Source organism: Dendrobates tinctorius, unplaced genomic scaffold, assembly GCF_039654945.1.
Source record: "Dendrobates tinctorius isolate UK_male_01 unplaced genomic scaffold, ASM3965494v1 ptg000016l, whole genome shotgun sequence".
NCBI classification, from domain to species: domain Eukaryota; kingdom Metazoa; phylum Chordata; class Amphibia; order Anura; family Dendrobatidae; genus Dendrobates; species Dendrobates tinctorius.
Genome location: NW_027361684.1, coordinates 87,625,344 through 87,640,212, shown reverse-complemented (window position 1 = coordinate 87,640,212; position 14,869 = coordinate 87,625,344). Strand labels below are relative to the sequence as shown.

Sequence of the window (14,869 nt, the reverse complement as noted above, 5' to 3'; positions counted from 1 at the left end):
ACAACAGTCACTGCGGCACAATGTAGCAATACAATACTCAAAGCAGTCACTGTAGACCCCGATGACACTGTTGGGTTTCCTGCTAGAATACGCCTAGCACGAAACCCAACAGTGCCGTCAAGGACAACAGTCACTGCGGCACAATGTAGCAATACAATACTCAAAGCAGTCACTGTAGACCACGATGACACTGTTGGGTTTCCTGCTAGAATACGCCTAGCACGAAACCCAACAGTGCCGTCAAGGACAACAGTCACTGCGGCACAATGTAGCAATACAATACTAAAAGCAGTCACTGTAGACCACGATGACACTGTTGGGTTTCCTGCTAGAATACGCCTAGCACGAAACCCAACAGTGCCGTCAAGGACAACAGTCACTGCGGCACAATACAGAGCAGGGAAATACTCACTAAACGCCTTTTTGGCGGATGCTGTGGCGCTGTCCCAGCCATCCATCAACGCTGCGGCCACCTCATTCCATAGCCGCCGTGTCACCACATTGTCCTTGTACAGCCGGTCACGGCTGTCCCACAACGGCGAACGCTCCTGGACCAGGCTGATGAGCTGCTCATTATCCAGGTAGACGTCTTCATCCCGTTGTGGAACCTAGACAAAACACATTCATTAGAATAATCAAATTTAAATTGACTAAAAAGTTACAAAAAAAGAAACAAAAAAAAGAGTAAAAATAGAAGATAAAAAAAAAAAAAAAACATTACAAATCATTTGATACTTACATTACGTATAACCACCGGGAATTGGCTTCGCTGCTCCTGCTGTTCGCCCTCACTATTCCCGTCCGCAGATGATGATGACGATGTCTGAAAGTTGAAAAAAACGTAAGAGATTTGGAGAAGCAGCAGATATACTTACCAGATGCACGAAAATAATCACCTCACGGTCTGCTTGCGCCAATTCCTGCCGCGATGGGGAATACTCCGATTCTGAAGACATACTGCATGTAAAAATAATAAAAATCATTAGTACATACATAATTTAAAAGGACAGGCATATAATGTAATATACTCACATTCTTCGCTGATATAATGGGTTCTTGGTTGAATGTCTGCTCTTCAATCTGTCTAGTGTAGTAGTGGCAGAGTTTTGGCAGGCACCTCCTTTATATAGCCTTTTTTTTTTGGACTTTAGAAGATTCTAACTAGGATAAAAAGTGGACACCACCCAAAAAACGCTGCGCTAAAAAAGCGCATACCTGCGCATGCCAGTGCGCACGTATGCGCATCCATAGGCTATAATGGCCATTTTTAGCGCAAAACGTGCGCATACGTGCGCATGCGATTTTTTCAAGGGCCAAAAAATGCAACATGCAGCGTCTGGAAAATACCAACGCACACCCCAAAAAAACGCAGCGCATGAAAATCGCATACATGCGCTTACAAGTGCGCAGGTATGCGCACCCATGTTAAATATAGGGGAAAAATCGCATGCGCACGTATGCGTTTTTTTCCAGCGCTAAAAAACGCAAATGTGAAACCAGCCTAATCTGTGTCTCCTCCCATTCAGTTTCATCCCATTGCTTCTAGTCTTTCCTTGTGCAAATGAGAATAAAGTTGATCCTTCTACAATGTGACAGCCCTTTAGATATTTGTAGACAGCTATTAAGTCTCCTCTCAGTCTTCTCTTTTGCAAACTAAACATTCCCAAATCCTGCAACCTTTCCTCATAAGACAGGGTTTGCAGACCGGTCACCATTCTGGTCGCTCTTTTCTGAACTTGCTCCAGTTTGTTGATGTCTTTTTTAAAATGTGGTGCCCAAAACTGGACACAATATTCCAGATGAGGTCTGACCAAAGAGGAGTAGAGGGAAATAATGACTTCACGTGATCTAGACTGTATGCTTCTGTTAATACATCCTAGAATTGCATTTGCCTTTTTTGCTGCTGCATCACTCTGTTGACTCATATTCAGTCTGTGATCTATTAGTATACCCAAGTCTTTTTCACATGTGCTGTCACTTAGCCCTATTCCTCCCATTCTATATATGCTTTTTTCATTTTTATTGCCCAGATGTAGTACTTTGCAGTTGTGGCCAAAAGTATTGACACCCCTGCAATTCTGTCAGATAATACTCAGTTTCTTCCTGAAAATGATTGCAAACACAAATTCTTTGGTATTATTATCTTCATTTAATTTGTCTTAAATGACAAAACACAAAAAGAATTGTCCTAAAGCCAAATTGGATATAATTCCACACCAAGCATAAAAAAGAGGGTGGACAAAAGTATTGGCACTGTTCGAAAAATCATGTGATGCTTCTCTAATTTGTGTAATTAACAGCACCTGTAACTTACCTGTGGCACCTAATAGGTGTTGGCAATAACTAAATCACACTTGCAGCCAGTTGACATGGATTAAAGTTGACTCAACCTCTGTCCTGTGTCCTTGTGTGTATCACATTGAGCATGGAGAAAAGAAAGAAGACCAAAGAACTGTCTGAGGACTTGAGAAACCAAATTGTGAGGAAGCATGAGCAATCTCAAGGCTACAAGTCCATCTCCAAAGACCTGATGTTCCTGTGTCTACCGTGCGCAGTGTCATCAAGAAGTTTAAAGCCCATGGCACTGTGGCTAACCTCCCTAGATGTGGACGGAAAAGAAAAATTGACAAGAGATTTCAAAGCAAGATTGTGTGGATGTTGGATAAAGAACCTCGACTAACATCCAAACAATTTCAAGCTGCCCTGCAGTCCGAGGGTACAACAGTGTCAACCCGCACTATCCGTCGGCGTCTGAATGAAAATGGACTGTATGGTAGGAGACCCAGGAAGACCCCACTTCTTACCCCAAGACATAAAAAAGCCAGGCTGGAGTTTGCCAAAACTTACCTGAAAAAGCCTAAAACGTTTTGGAAGAATGTTCTCTGTTCAGATGAGACAAAAGTAGAGCTTTTTGGGCAAAGGCATCAACATAGAGTTTACAGGAGAAAAAAGAGGCATTCAAAGAAAAGAACACGGTCCCTATAGTCAAACATGGCGGAGGATCCCTGATGTTTTGGGGTTGCTTTGCTGCCTCCGGCACTGGACTGCTTGATCGTGTGCATAGCATTATGAAGTCAGAAGACCACCAACAAATTTTGCAGCATAATGTAGGGCCCAGTGTGAGAAAGCTGGGTCTCCCTCAGAGGTCATGGGTCTTCCAGCAGGACAATGACCCAAAACACACTTAGAAAAGCACTAGAAAATGGTTTGAGAGAAAGCACTGGAGACTTCTAAGGTGGCCAGCAATGAGTCCAGACCTGAATCCCATAGAACACCTGTGGAGAGATCTAAAAATGGCAGTTTGGAGAAGGCACCCTTCAAATATCAGGGACCTGGAGCAGTTTGCCAAAGAAGAATGGTCTAAAATTCCAGCAGAGCATTGTAAGAAACTCATTGATGGTTACCAGAAGCGGTTGGTCGCAGTTATTTTGGCTAAAGGTTGTGCAACCAAGTATTAGGCTGAGGGTGCCAATATTTTTGTCTGGCCGATTTTTGGAGTTTTGTGTGAAATGATCAATGTTTTGCTTTTTGCTTCATTCTCTTTTGTGTTTTTTCATTTAAGACAAATTAAATGAAGATAATAATACCAAAGAATTTGTGTTTGCAATCATTTTCAGGAAGAAACTGAGCATTATCTGACAGAATTGCAGTGGTGTCAATAGTTTTGGCCACAACTCTACATACATACTTCCGGATTGTGGGCATATAGATAATTCCGGATCGTGGGCACATGCTACGTGGGGCTATGTTCTCTATCGCATTATATATGATGCTCTATGAGTAAGGGTGCAGTATGGATTTTTAAAGATATGTTTTTGGAATGAAGCTTGATGATTTTTTATTATTGGATGTGCCTGTCCACCTCTTTTATGCATTGGATATTTATGGTGAGTCAGCAGTATTGGAATGGCACTCTGGAAAATAAAGACTGGTGTTTTGTAAAATGTGTGCATGTTGGAAATTTTCTCTTCCGTATTTATATAGCATTATATTGTTTTCTTAAAAGGTATTAAGGGGATAACAGACTCCCTTTAAGTTAGTGTTATAGCATAGAAGATAAACCCAGTCTCTGGTGCCTGAGGGGGCTCAATGTATTATAAACAGCATACCTGATATTATAAATGGCACAGGGCAGATGGAGGACCCTGTTATACATTTTATGTTAGGGTCAAGGATCTTTTAACTATGTCTTTGACTTAAATTATGTATATCTTTCCTATACTTTTGTAGATATTATGCCACTATTAAAGAGGATTTCCACTAGTAATTTAACCCCCTTTCATTTGTCTTAGCTCTTCCTAACACTTTTCTAAGATACTTTTCTTTTACCTGCCCTGCTCCTTTAAGCTCATCTCTGTGCAGGTCAAATATCCTTCTGTTGTGATTCTGGCTCTGCTACTTTCAATCTGGGTATTGGAATCTAACAAACAGAGCAGGGCATGTCACTGATGAGGGCGAGGCTATGTCTCGGTAAGTGACAGCAGTCTGAGGAGTATGGATTAGATCAAACTCTCCTCTCTGCTTGAATCCTGCTTTGAAATGCCATCTGTTCAGCTTTAAAGTGCTGCTATGTGCTGATCATTAGAAAGCATATCTATCAGCTGAAGGTCCAGCACTTCAAAGCAGCATTCAGAGAGAGGAGAGTGAAGCCTGATGTAAGCTCAGTCATGTGTGGTGCTGATGTTTTAAAGTGCCGTGCCTTCAGCGGACAAGCCCTGTAATATACTTTCTAATAACAAGCAGCACTGATTTGTGCACTGCTGATCATTAGAAAGCATATCACAATGCTTGTCACCTGAAAGGACGGCACTTCAAAGCAGCATCCAAGAAGAGAGGTGAGTGAAGTCTGATCTGAGATGCAGCCTTGCCCCCACTAGTGACGATTCCGATTATCACATCAGAAGTAACAGAGCCAGGATCAAGATAAATGAGCCACAGAGAGATGAGCTTACAGGAGCAGGGCAGGTAATAGAAGTGCCTTAGAAAAGTGTTAGTTAGGAAGAGTTAGGACAAATGAAAGGGGGTTAAATTAGTAGTGGAAAACTTCTTTAAGTACTACTTAAAGGGGTTGTCCAACCTTAAGCTACAAGTCTGCAGTCACACTCTGTGAATCCTAAAACTGCACACCCTAAGGATTTACTTTACATTAGAGGAGTACTTTACAGTAGTAACACTTATGCTGACCTTATGTACATGGTGTTTCTTTGGAAAAGAGCTTGAGATACATCATAGTGCCTTTAGCACTCCTTATGCCTCTATATTCAATCATTGATCCAGCTAAATAATGCAGTAATGAAAAATGGATAATTATAAATGTATATCTACTCCCATACAGAAACTCATTCAGAATGTAGAGGTTCACTTTCAGTGGACCTTACTGAAATAAATCTCATTCTTTCTGAGGCAATGAACACTCTCTAGTGGTTTCCCACAAAGCTGATGTAACATTTTCAATGAATGAAGTTGAATTGAATTTCCCTAACTGGCTCAAATATATTTCATTTTGTGTTGCATTATGTTTACTAAGGCATAATTTTTATGAAAGAAAATCTTTCATCTAATCTGAGAGTAGCATAATGTAGAAGCAGAGACCCTGATTCTGTCACTCAGTGGGCTGCTTGCTATAGTTTTGATAAAATCATAAACGGCGGGAGATAATCACTAGAGGGCTAGTAAACCTGCTGCCATGTAGCCCTTCATATTCATGACATGTCCATGTCCCCACCTCGCGCACTGATTGACAGCTTTCTGTGCGCACTGTATGTAAGAAGAAATTGGCGAATCAGTGGTATGGGCAGGTTTATACAGAGCTCAGTGTTCAGAGCACTGCTAGATCTTCCGCAGATAAACAGTGATTAATCAGAATGCAGCAACTAGTAAAGTAAATGATACATCACTGCAATCAGGTTGTCTGCCACTACATCATGCTGCTGTCAGATGATGTAGCAAAAACCTGTTACCAAAATCCCTTTAAATAAATTTAATAAAAATCACAAGCTAAGAAAAGAACTACAAAATATGCAGCTGGAGCAAATATGCAAAGAAGTGAAAATATTGTTACATTATAAAAACCAATAAATAATTTGATCATAAGCTTTTAAGCGTTTGTTGAATCATGGCAGCAACGAATGAAGAAACCCGTAGGGATTTTGACTAGAATAGATAAGTTGCAATAATTTAAGTTAGCTACTCTCTTCTGAATCAGTGGTAGCTCTTCTCTGTCAGATATTTCTCCTCTCTTTACTACAATAGAGAATGGAACATGAATAATTAATGAGCAATTGTATGATAAGAAGGGCGCCACATAGGAATAGCAAACAGCTACCTCTCAATAAAGCTATGATAGATGGCAAGCAGAGGGTAAGCAGTAGTTCTTTATGCTGCTTAGCTAGTTCTTTTTATTGGATTACTTAATACTTTAAATTACGTTTCAGTCTACCGGATAATCTGTCTCATATACTGCAGTTGTAGTGTAAGATGTTTTACTTTTATGGAAAAGACACAGCAGAAATTCCAAACTAATAGATTCCAGCTATCTTTCTTAGTCTATATCCCAATCAATCTGAATAGTTTTCATTTTGGTCAAATACATTTTTTGCATAATATCTTTTTATTAAAGGGTTTGTCCTAGTTTATCACAAAAGTCTGATCCTCCAGTGCCGGCAGCGAGACTGAACAATCATGTGACCACAAGTATGTGATAAGCATAATACAAGGCCACATTCTGACTAGACATGTGAGGCTTTGCTCAATTCAATTATATGAGTATGACCGCGCATGTCCAGTTGGAATGTGGCCGAAAGTGTATATATATCGCTTGGTTTCACCTTTGACCCCGGAGAATCCTCAGAGCGAGCGCTGTGCATGATGTGAGGTTTCACAAGTCTGCAGTCAGTCACATACCGTGATGTTCGTGATGAACCTGGACAACTCCTTTAAATAACACTGAAAACATTATAGAAAAGAGCTAAAGACCAGTATAATAGAAAATGCTATATTTCGATAGTGTTGTATTGTCACCACATAACAGCTGATTCATGTTGATCAGCCAACCAACAGCCCCCTTTATTGTAATACATTTTCAATCTGCTTATTAAGAAGCAAAAGTTCAGGGATCATAGAATAACTTAAACTTTTTTTTTTTATTATTGCTGGTCTCGGCTGTGATCTTGATGTAACCACCACTGAGCTCAGAGATTGGCTGCAGCAATCACATGCTGTAATCATGAAACTGCTGTAGTCAACAAAGACTGGATATATGACGCTGGAGGTTTAAGTAACTCTGATTTTTCTTTTTTTTTTTAGAATTATTTATGTCAAGCATTTAGAGCAAAAAATGGCCAATTATGTGTCCAAACTATTTCCCTGTAAAATAAGAAGTCAAATAATTGAAATAGTAACTTTTTACTGATGTTATATATATATTTTAGACCCTTTAATTGACTACGGATCAACAGGGGAGGAGTATAGATTCAATTAAAAGTCGTAGGCTTTCTAAATAATTCATACTCCATTTTTTGCTTTCATTCTCCCGTTCTTTTGAGCAATTGGTGGGTGTGTCAGAATCCGGTCCACCACTGACTTGCAGGCAGAGGCAATTATAGGACCTAAAAATATAAAAAATACGGTAATTGAAAAGTTTATTACTTTTTAATGTGTATTGGGAGGTGTGTACATAGATTTTCTGCTCAAAGCTCTCTTGCTGCCTTTTATCATTCATCATCATTACAAATGTAAAGATGATCTCAGAAAATAAAATTATTGCTCAACAATATACACTCACTGGCCACTTTATTAGGTACACCATGCTAGTAAGGGGTTGGACCCCCTTTTGCCTTCAGAACTGCCTCAATTCTTCGTGGCAGAGATTCAACAAGGTGCTGGAAGCATTCCTCAGAGATTTTGGACCATATTGACATGATGGCATCACACAGTTGGCGCAGATTTGTCGGCTGCACATCCCTGATGCGAATCTCCCGTTCCACCACATCCCAAAGATGCTCTATTGGATTGAGATCTGGTGACTGAGGAGGCCATTTGAGTACAGTGAACTCATTGTCATGTTCAAGAAACCAATCTGAGATGATTCGAGCTTTATGACATGGCGCATTATCCTGCTGAAAGTAGCCATCAGATGTTGGGTACATTGTGGTCATAAAGGGATGGACATGGTCAGCAACAATACTCAGGTAGGCTGTGGCGTTGCAACGATGCTCAATTGGTACCAAGGGGCCCAAAGAGTGCCCAGAAAAAATTCCCCACACCATGACACCACCACCACCAGCCTGAACCGTTGATACAAGGCAGGATGGATCCATGCTTTCATGTTGTTTACGCCAAATTCTGACCCTACCATCCGAATGTCGCAGCAGAAATCGAGACTCATCAGACCAGGCAACGTTTTTCCAATCTTCTACAAGCTCAATTTCGATGAGCTTGTGCAAATTTTAGCCTCAGTTTCCTGTTCTTAGCTGAGAGGAGTGGTACCCAGTGTGGTCTTCTGCTGCTGTAGCCCATCTGCCTCAAAGTTCGACGCACTGTGCGTTCAGAGATGCTCTTCTGCCTACCTTGGTTGTAACGGGTGGCAATTTGAGTCACTGTTGCCTTTCTATCAGCTCGAACCAGTCTGCCCATTCTCCTCTGACCTCTGGCATCAACATGGCATTTCCGGCCACAGAACTGCCGCTCACTGGATTTTTTTTCTTTTTCGGACCATTCTCTGTAAACCCTAGAGATGGTTGTGCGTGAAAATCCCAGTAGATCAGCAGTTTCTGAAATTCTCAGACCAGCCCTTCTGGCACCAACAATCATGCCACGTTCAAAGGCACTCAAATCACCTTTCTTCCCCATACTGATGCTCGGTTTGAACTGCAGGAGATTGTCTTGACCATGTCTACATGCCTAAATGCACTGAGTTGCCGCCATGTGATTGGCTGATTAGAAATTAAGTCTTAACACACAGTTGGACAGGTGTACCTAATAAAGTGGCCAGTGAGTGTATAGTGCGGTGCACTGACTGAATATAATGAGAAATACAAACAACAGCAAAACAACAGCGTAATAAGACAAACTAAATGCTACTTCCAGCTAAAGTGATGTGTGCCATAGCAGTCATTTACTGTAGTAGACTAAAAGGAGGTACTGATACCTAAAATTCATCAGTTGCAGTGTCTTGAAAAATTATTCAAAAGTACTCATCCCCCGTGAACTTTTCCGCGTTTTTTCACTTTACACCCATAAACTTAAATGCTTTTTATCTGAATTTTATGTGTATACCAACACAGTGTAGCAAGTATTTGTGAATCGTAAAGGAAATGATACATGGATTTCTAACAATTTAAAAAATGTAAATATGAAAATTGTGACGTGCATTTGTATTTATCCCACCCCGAGTCAATACTTTGCAGGACCATCTTTCATTGAAATTGTCATCCTGCTGGAAGGTAATTTCTCAATCTTCTCATTTCTGTCAGTCCATGGGAATCGGGCTACACTCATACAAGTGCTTCTCACAAAATTAGAATATCATCAAATAGTTCATTTATTTCAGGTCTTCAATACAAAAATTGAAGCTCATATATTACATAGAGTCATTACACAAAGAGTGATCTATTTCAAGTGTTTATTTCTGTCTTCTCACAGTCTCCAAGGCTTGGAAGTACACATCCACCTCCTGGTCAAATCAATAAGAGGTGGATGTGTAGTGCCCAACTATCATAAGACAGCCTGCTCCACAATAGTACTTTCAGCCAATGACCACTGCCGACACCGATAGCAGATGATCGTTGGCGTGCCGGGTGCCAGACATTGATAACCTATCCTAAGCATAGGTCATCAATTAAAAAGTAGTGGAAAACCTATTTAAATATGCTGAAAAATGGTACCCAAATTTATTTGTAGATTACGTACAATTTAAGAAATATCCAATGGTATTGAGAACATTAAAAGTCCACAATTTTCTTGTACTCTAAAATTGTGGTGTCCATTATACTGCTGAGGTACTGAATTATCATATTTTATATTACACAGGTACAAGTTATGGAAATGATGTTGCCTGGATGGATGCTCAGGGTGAAGAAAAGTATTTGTGGCAAAAGATGATGGACAATCCTGGAACCTCAGTTGAAGGAACTCTCATGCTGAGATCCACCATGTCCAGATTCAAGAATACCAACCAGAGTTCTTAGCTCTAATGAGACATCCAAGCACAAAATTATGAGCAGGCTATAATTGATAGGATCTCTTACCTGTTTTCACTGTAATGCTTTTTAAATAGAGTCTGTCAACAGGTGTATGCGGCCCCATCTAAGAACAGCATAAAGTAGGGGCAGTAACCCTGATTCTCATGCCTATTCACTTACTGGGCTTCTTGTGGTAGTTTTGATTAAGCACTGCTTTATGTGTTGCACCTTTTTTAGTCCTATCAATTATGAGCTACTTCTACTTAGCTCTCCATATTCATGAGCGCTGGGTGTCTCCGCACTACCACTCGCACCTTTCTCCCTATGAAAAATGTACACAAAATTGGGTGGGGTAAGACAGAGTTCAACTTTTAGAGGACTGGCAGACTGGCAGAGAAGCAGCAGATAAAATAGTTATTTTGCAGGAAGAAGTACAACAAGAACCACAATTAGTAACACAATAGGTCTCTGTTCATATTTTATTCTGGCCTCAGAAGTGACAGATTCCCATGCATGTAGTACTGTAAAATAGGAGCTGGGGACCGTGATTTGAAGTCTTGATTCCGTGCATGAACTCTAATGTAGTGCCAATTTTATAGATACATGACTGTGATGCAGCATTCTGTACTTTGAAGGGTACTTAAATGGACAGTAACCTTTTATATTTTTTATGTTAGTATCATCCAAATATATGTTTTAACCCTAGAAATGTCATATATTATATATGTATATATTACCAACTTTTGCCACATCCAAGTTCAAATCTGTCCAGTTTCAAATCGGTAGCAGTCACATCTAATTGTATTTATGATTGGAAATATAACTGTTTAGAACATATGTCGCCAAGACCATATTTGCTGAATGCCACAGGATACTTTGAGTTCTGCTTATGCGTCAAATGTTGTGATCATACCAACTATTCCTTGCAGGGGTTGTCCACACTTTGGATAAATGTCTGCAGTTTTGTATACCTGCAGTCACATGACGACTAGACTTGTCCAGCTTCTGTCAATTCACTTCAGGGAAAAGAAACTGATTGCATCTAGTTTGCGTGTGACTGCTAATTTGCAAATAGCATACATGTGGTCACATTACTGCCCACTGGCACTGGCAATACAGGGGACAATGATTTTATAATCACAGAGAGTGCAGTTTTTTGGCCCAAACCTAGACAATTTCTTTAAATATAATAATACAGCATGCAAAACCATTCAATTTTACATCTCTCCACCCCCAAATTTACTCACAGCAATAACGGCGTATAACAAATAGGATTCATCTGATTGTGTACTGTTACATGATTAGGCAACTCTATGACTATACGTCAAATAGACTTATAAAAGATGATATTGGTAGCTATAGGTTGGGTCTGTGAGCTGTGACCCTAGCTACAGGTAATTCTACAAATACATAGGTTTTGATGATTTGTGACTAATTAGAACCACTTGAGCACAAACTACAGCAAATTTTCTGTAAAAATATTTTTGAAGTACCGTATAGTGTCTGTTTTCTGCACAGTGGTATTTTGTTTGGGGCATCAGTGCTGGTCCCAACTATCTGAACTCTACTGATCTTACCCTTTGAATATATGGGTAAGCTGCCTGTAATTGCTATTTAAGCACTTTTACAGCTTTGTATTTTGTAAGACTCATTCAAGTCCATTTTATACAATGTACACAGCTACACAAGTCCAGCCCCTGTAATCTAGAAAACAGACGATGCTGGAGGATCATACCAGGCACTTTGAATGATGAGACGTAATGTCCCAGCATCTGATTCATGTTGTGAACTAATCTACTATATAATCGTCTAATTCTGTCTGTCTGTCTGTCTGTCTGTTTGTAAAGGAACTCCCGCTTCGCTGATTGGTCGTGCGCGGGATTTCGGCTGCGAATTGTCACGGAATTTGAACGACGCACACCACTGCTACTGTCGGGTCACAGCTGCAGCCACCACCATCAGGGACTTATCTACAGCATTCTGTAATGCTGTAGATAACCCCAATGAAACCTGAAAGATAAGAAAAAAGAGTTAGATTATACTCACCCCGGCGTTCGGTCCGGTCCGATGGGTGTCGCCGTCCCATCTGGCACCTCCCATTTTCGTACGATGACGTCCTCCTCCTTGCTTCTCGCTCGGCTCCTGCGCACGCGTACTTTATAGGCCCTGTTGAGCGCAGAGCAGAGTACTGCACTGCGCAGGCGCTGGACCTCTCTGACCTTTCCCGGCGCCTGCGCACTGCAGTACTTTACTCTGCCCTCAACAGGGCAGATGAAGTACACGTGCGCAGGAGCTGAGGGAGGAGCAAGGAGGAGGACATCATCGTATGAAGATGGGAGGCGCCGGACCGCAACACCCACCTCATCCGCCCCCGCCCCCTGTGAGTATAACCTAACGTGTTTGTCACGCCGTGCCGACATACTCACCCGGCCTCCGCTCCCACACCGTCTCTGCATACTCACCCGGCCATCGCTCCCACGGCGCAGCCCCTTGCCGCCCAAAAGCCACGGCGGTCACCGCTGACAGGCGTGTGGCCAACGGTGTCTCTGCATGCAATGCGCATGCGCCATAGGCCACGGCCGCGTCTCCCCTCTGCTTCTTGTGCTTCGGCTATGCCCTGACCCGGAAGCACCCCCTGACCAATGGCAGACCAGACAGGGGCATATCAGGCCGCTTCCCCTTGAGGGAGGTGCCTGATTGTTGTTTCCTAGCACACTGGGCCTCGCTTCTTCGTGTTCTCTCTGCAGTCTCACAGTCCTGATCTCGTGTGCTCCCTGCAGCAGCCTCGCAGTCTGGCTATCTGTGTCCCCTGCTGTACTCCAGTCCTGCCTCCGGTGTTCCACCTGGCAGCTCACCCGGGGCCCCTCGGTCCCACGGCCCAGAGGGTCCACTCCTGGAGATTCCGACTCCAGACCAGCCACGCTAACAGTGTTTTTCAGGTTACATCAGGGGGCTTATCTACAGCATTACAGAATGCTGTAGATAAGCCCCTGATGGCGGTGGCCACAGCTTATGGGGCAAAAATGGGGTGACAGGTTCCCTACATACATATTCTAGAATACCCAATGCGTTAGAATTGGGCCACCATCTAGTGAATAATAATTGTGGTTTACAGATTGAGTTCAGACCTTTCAGTATATACTGCCCTGCCAGGAGATACGATGGAAAGGAGATGCAGAAAATAGATATTGCAGAACTCATCTTGTGGCTTTGGGAGTAGTATTTAAGCTTTAGTACTTCCTGCATGTGTCCAAATAGGACTCTACCAATCAAGGAGACATGCATACCTAGAAAATAGACTGGAATAAATAAATCCACTTGATATTGACATGCATATACACTGTTCAGCATATTCAGTTGTGCTTTTATCATCTAGTAGATAACTTTATTCCAGGGCCACCTATAGCCAAAGGCCTATTGAGTGTATAAGTGAATCCGACACTGCATTTTGGTCTTATCCCCCAAATAAATGTTTTAATTTTACTTTGGTAGCAGAAAAAAAAAAGTATCATACGTTAAACTAAAGTGACAATTTTAGGAAAATAATATATGATGAAATGAAAAGCACCAGCAAATAATAGCCCTAAAGAATCAGAAATAAAGAAAAAAAGGTAATTGATGCTCATATCATCCAATCAGAGATCAGTTTACATTATCAAAAATGGAAAATTTCTTTGGTTGCAACATGACCATTTTTTTCCACTCAGACGTCTGTCATAGGTGAGCTTGTTATATTGTCTCACCCATTTTATTGAGAATATTTTTTCCTATTTTATCATAAATGGCTATTTTGTAAAATCCCTTCATATAAATAGTCACCTTTTCAAAAAATAAAAATATAATGATATTTTCCAATATTCCAATGACTTTAAAGTCAACATTGAGAAACATTTCATAATGAAAAATATTATTTTGTTAGGAAGAGGTGTCAAAGAATTTCACTGTACAGTATATTTATTGTATATAGAACTAGAAGATCTCATCATTTTAATAGAATGCATTTGCTTCTTGCAGATCAATGCACAATGTATCCGTCTTGGTAGCACAATACTGTATATGTCTATGTTTGAAGTAGTAATCCTTTAATTCTTTGAATTGCAGCTTAGACAGCCATATCAATCTCAGGCAGAGAATTGTACATTCATTCTATATTTTGATAATTTTAGTCCTCTAAGACAGGATCTATTCACAGGACAATTTTGACATTGGCTGAAACTAAAGTTTGATTTAAATAAAATGTATATGAATTAAAATGTCATTGACCTGTAAACATGGTTTCAATGAATAAAAACAATTTTCCAGTATTTTCATGACCATTACTGTTGCAGTACAGAGTATTGTGGTTTGATGCATTTTTGGAGGCTTCCTTGTCCACTATATTGACTTGCAATATTTATGAATTCATTTAAAAAAAAAAAATAACACTGTGAGGGGTCTGATTATATATTGCTCATGTGTCCTGGCCTCCCTTAATTTGCATACAGCTCTGGCAAAAACTAAGAGACCACTGCAAAATTTTCAATTTGTCTGATTTTTCTCTTTATAGGTATATTTTTGAGTAAAATGTAAGTTGCTCTTTTATTCTATAAACTACTGACAACATGTCTTCAAATTTCCAAGCAATAAATTTTGTATTTATTGTCAGAAAATAAGAAATGGTCAAAATAACAAAAAAATGCAGTGCTTGC

At 40.7% G+C, this 14,869-nt stretch overlaps 1 protein-coding gene across 4 annotated transcripts in view; it reads left to right on the top strand.

Moving 5' to 3' along the window:
* SYTL5 (synaptotagmin like 5) overlaps nucleotides 1-14,485 on the top strand; it is a 378,504-nt gene extending 364,019 nt beyond the window's left edge. For 3 of the 4 annotated variants that reach the window (XM_073566026.1, XM_073566027.1, XM_073566025.1), the window contains one exon: nucleotides 10,030-14,485. In XM_073566026.1, coding sequence (XP_073422127.1) covers nucleotides 10,030-10,187 — 158 coding nt within the window. In that variant the 3' untranslated portion in view covers nucleotides 10,188-14,485. The remainder of the gene's footprint in view (nucleotides 1-10,029) is intronic. The other variant, XR_012228981.1, reaches the window with a different exon arrangement.
* The last annotated feature ends 384 nt before the right edge of the window (nucleotides 14,486-14,869 follow it).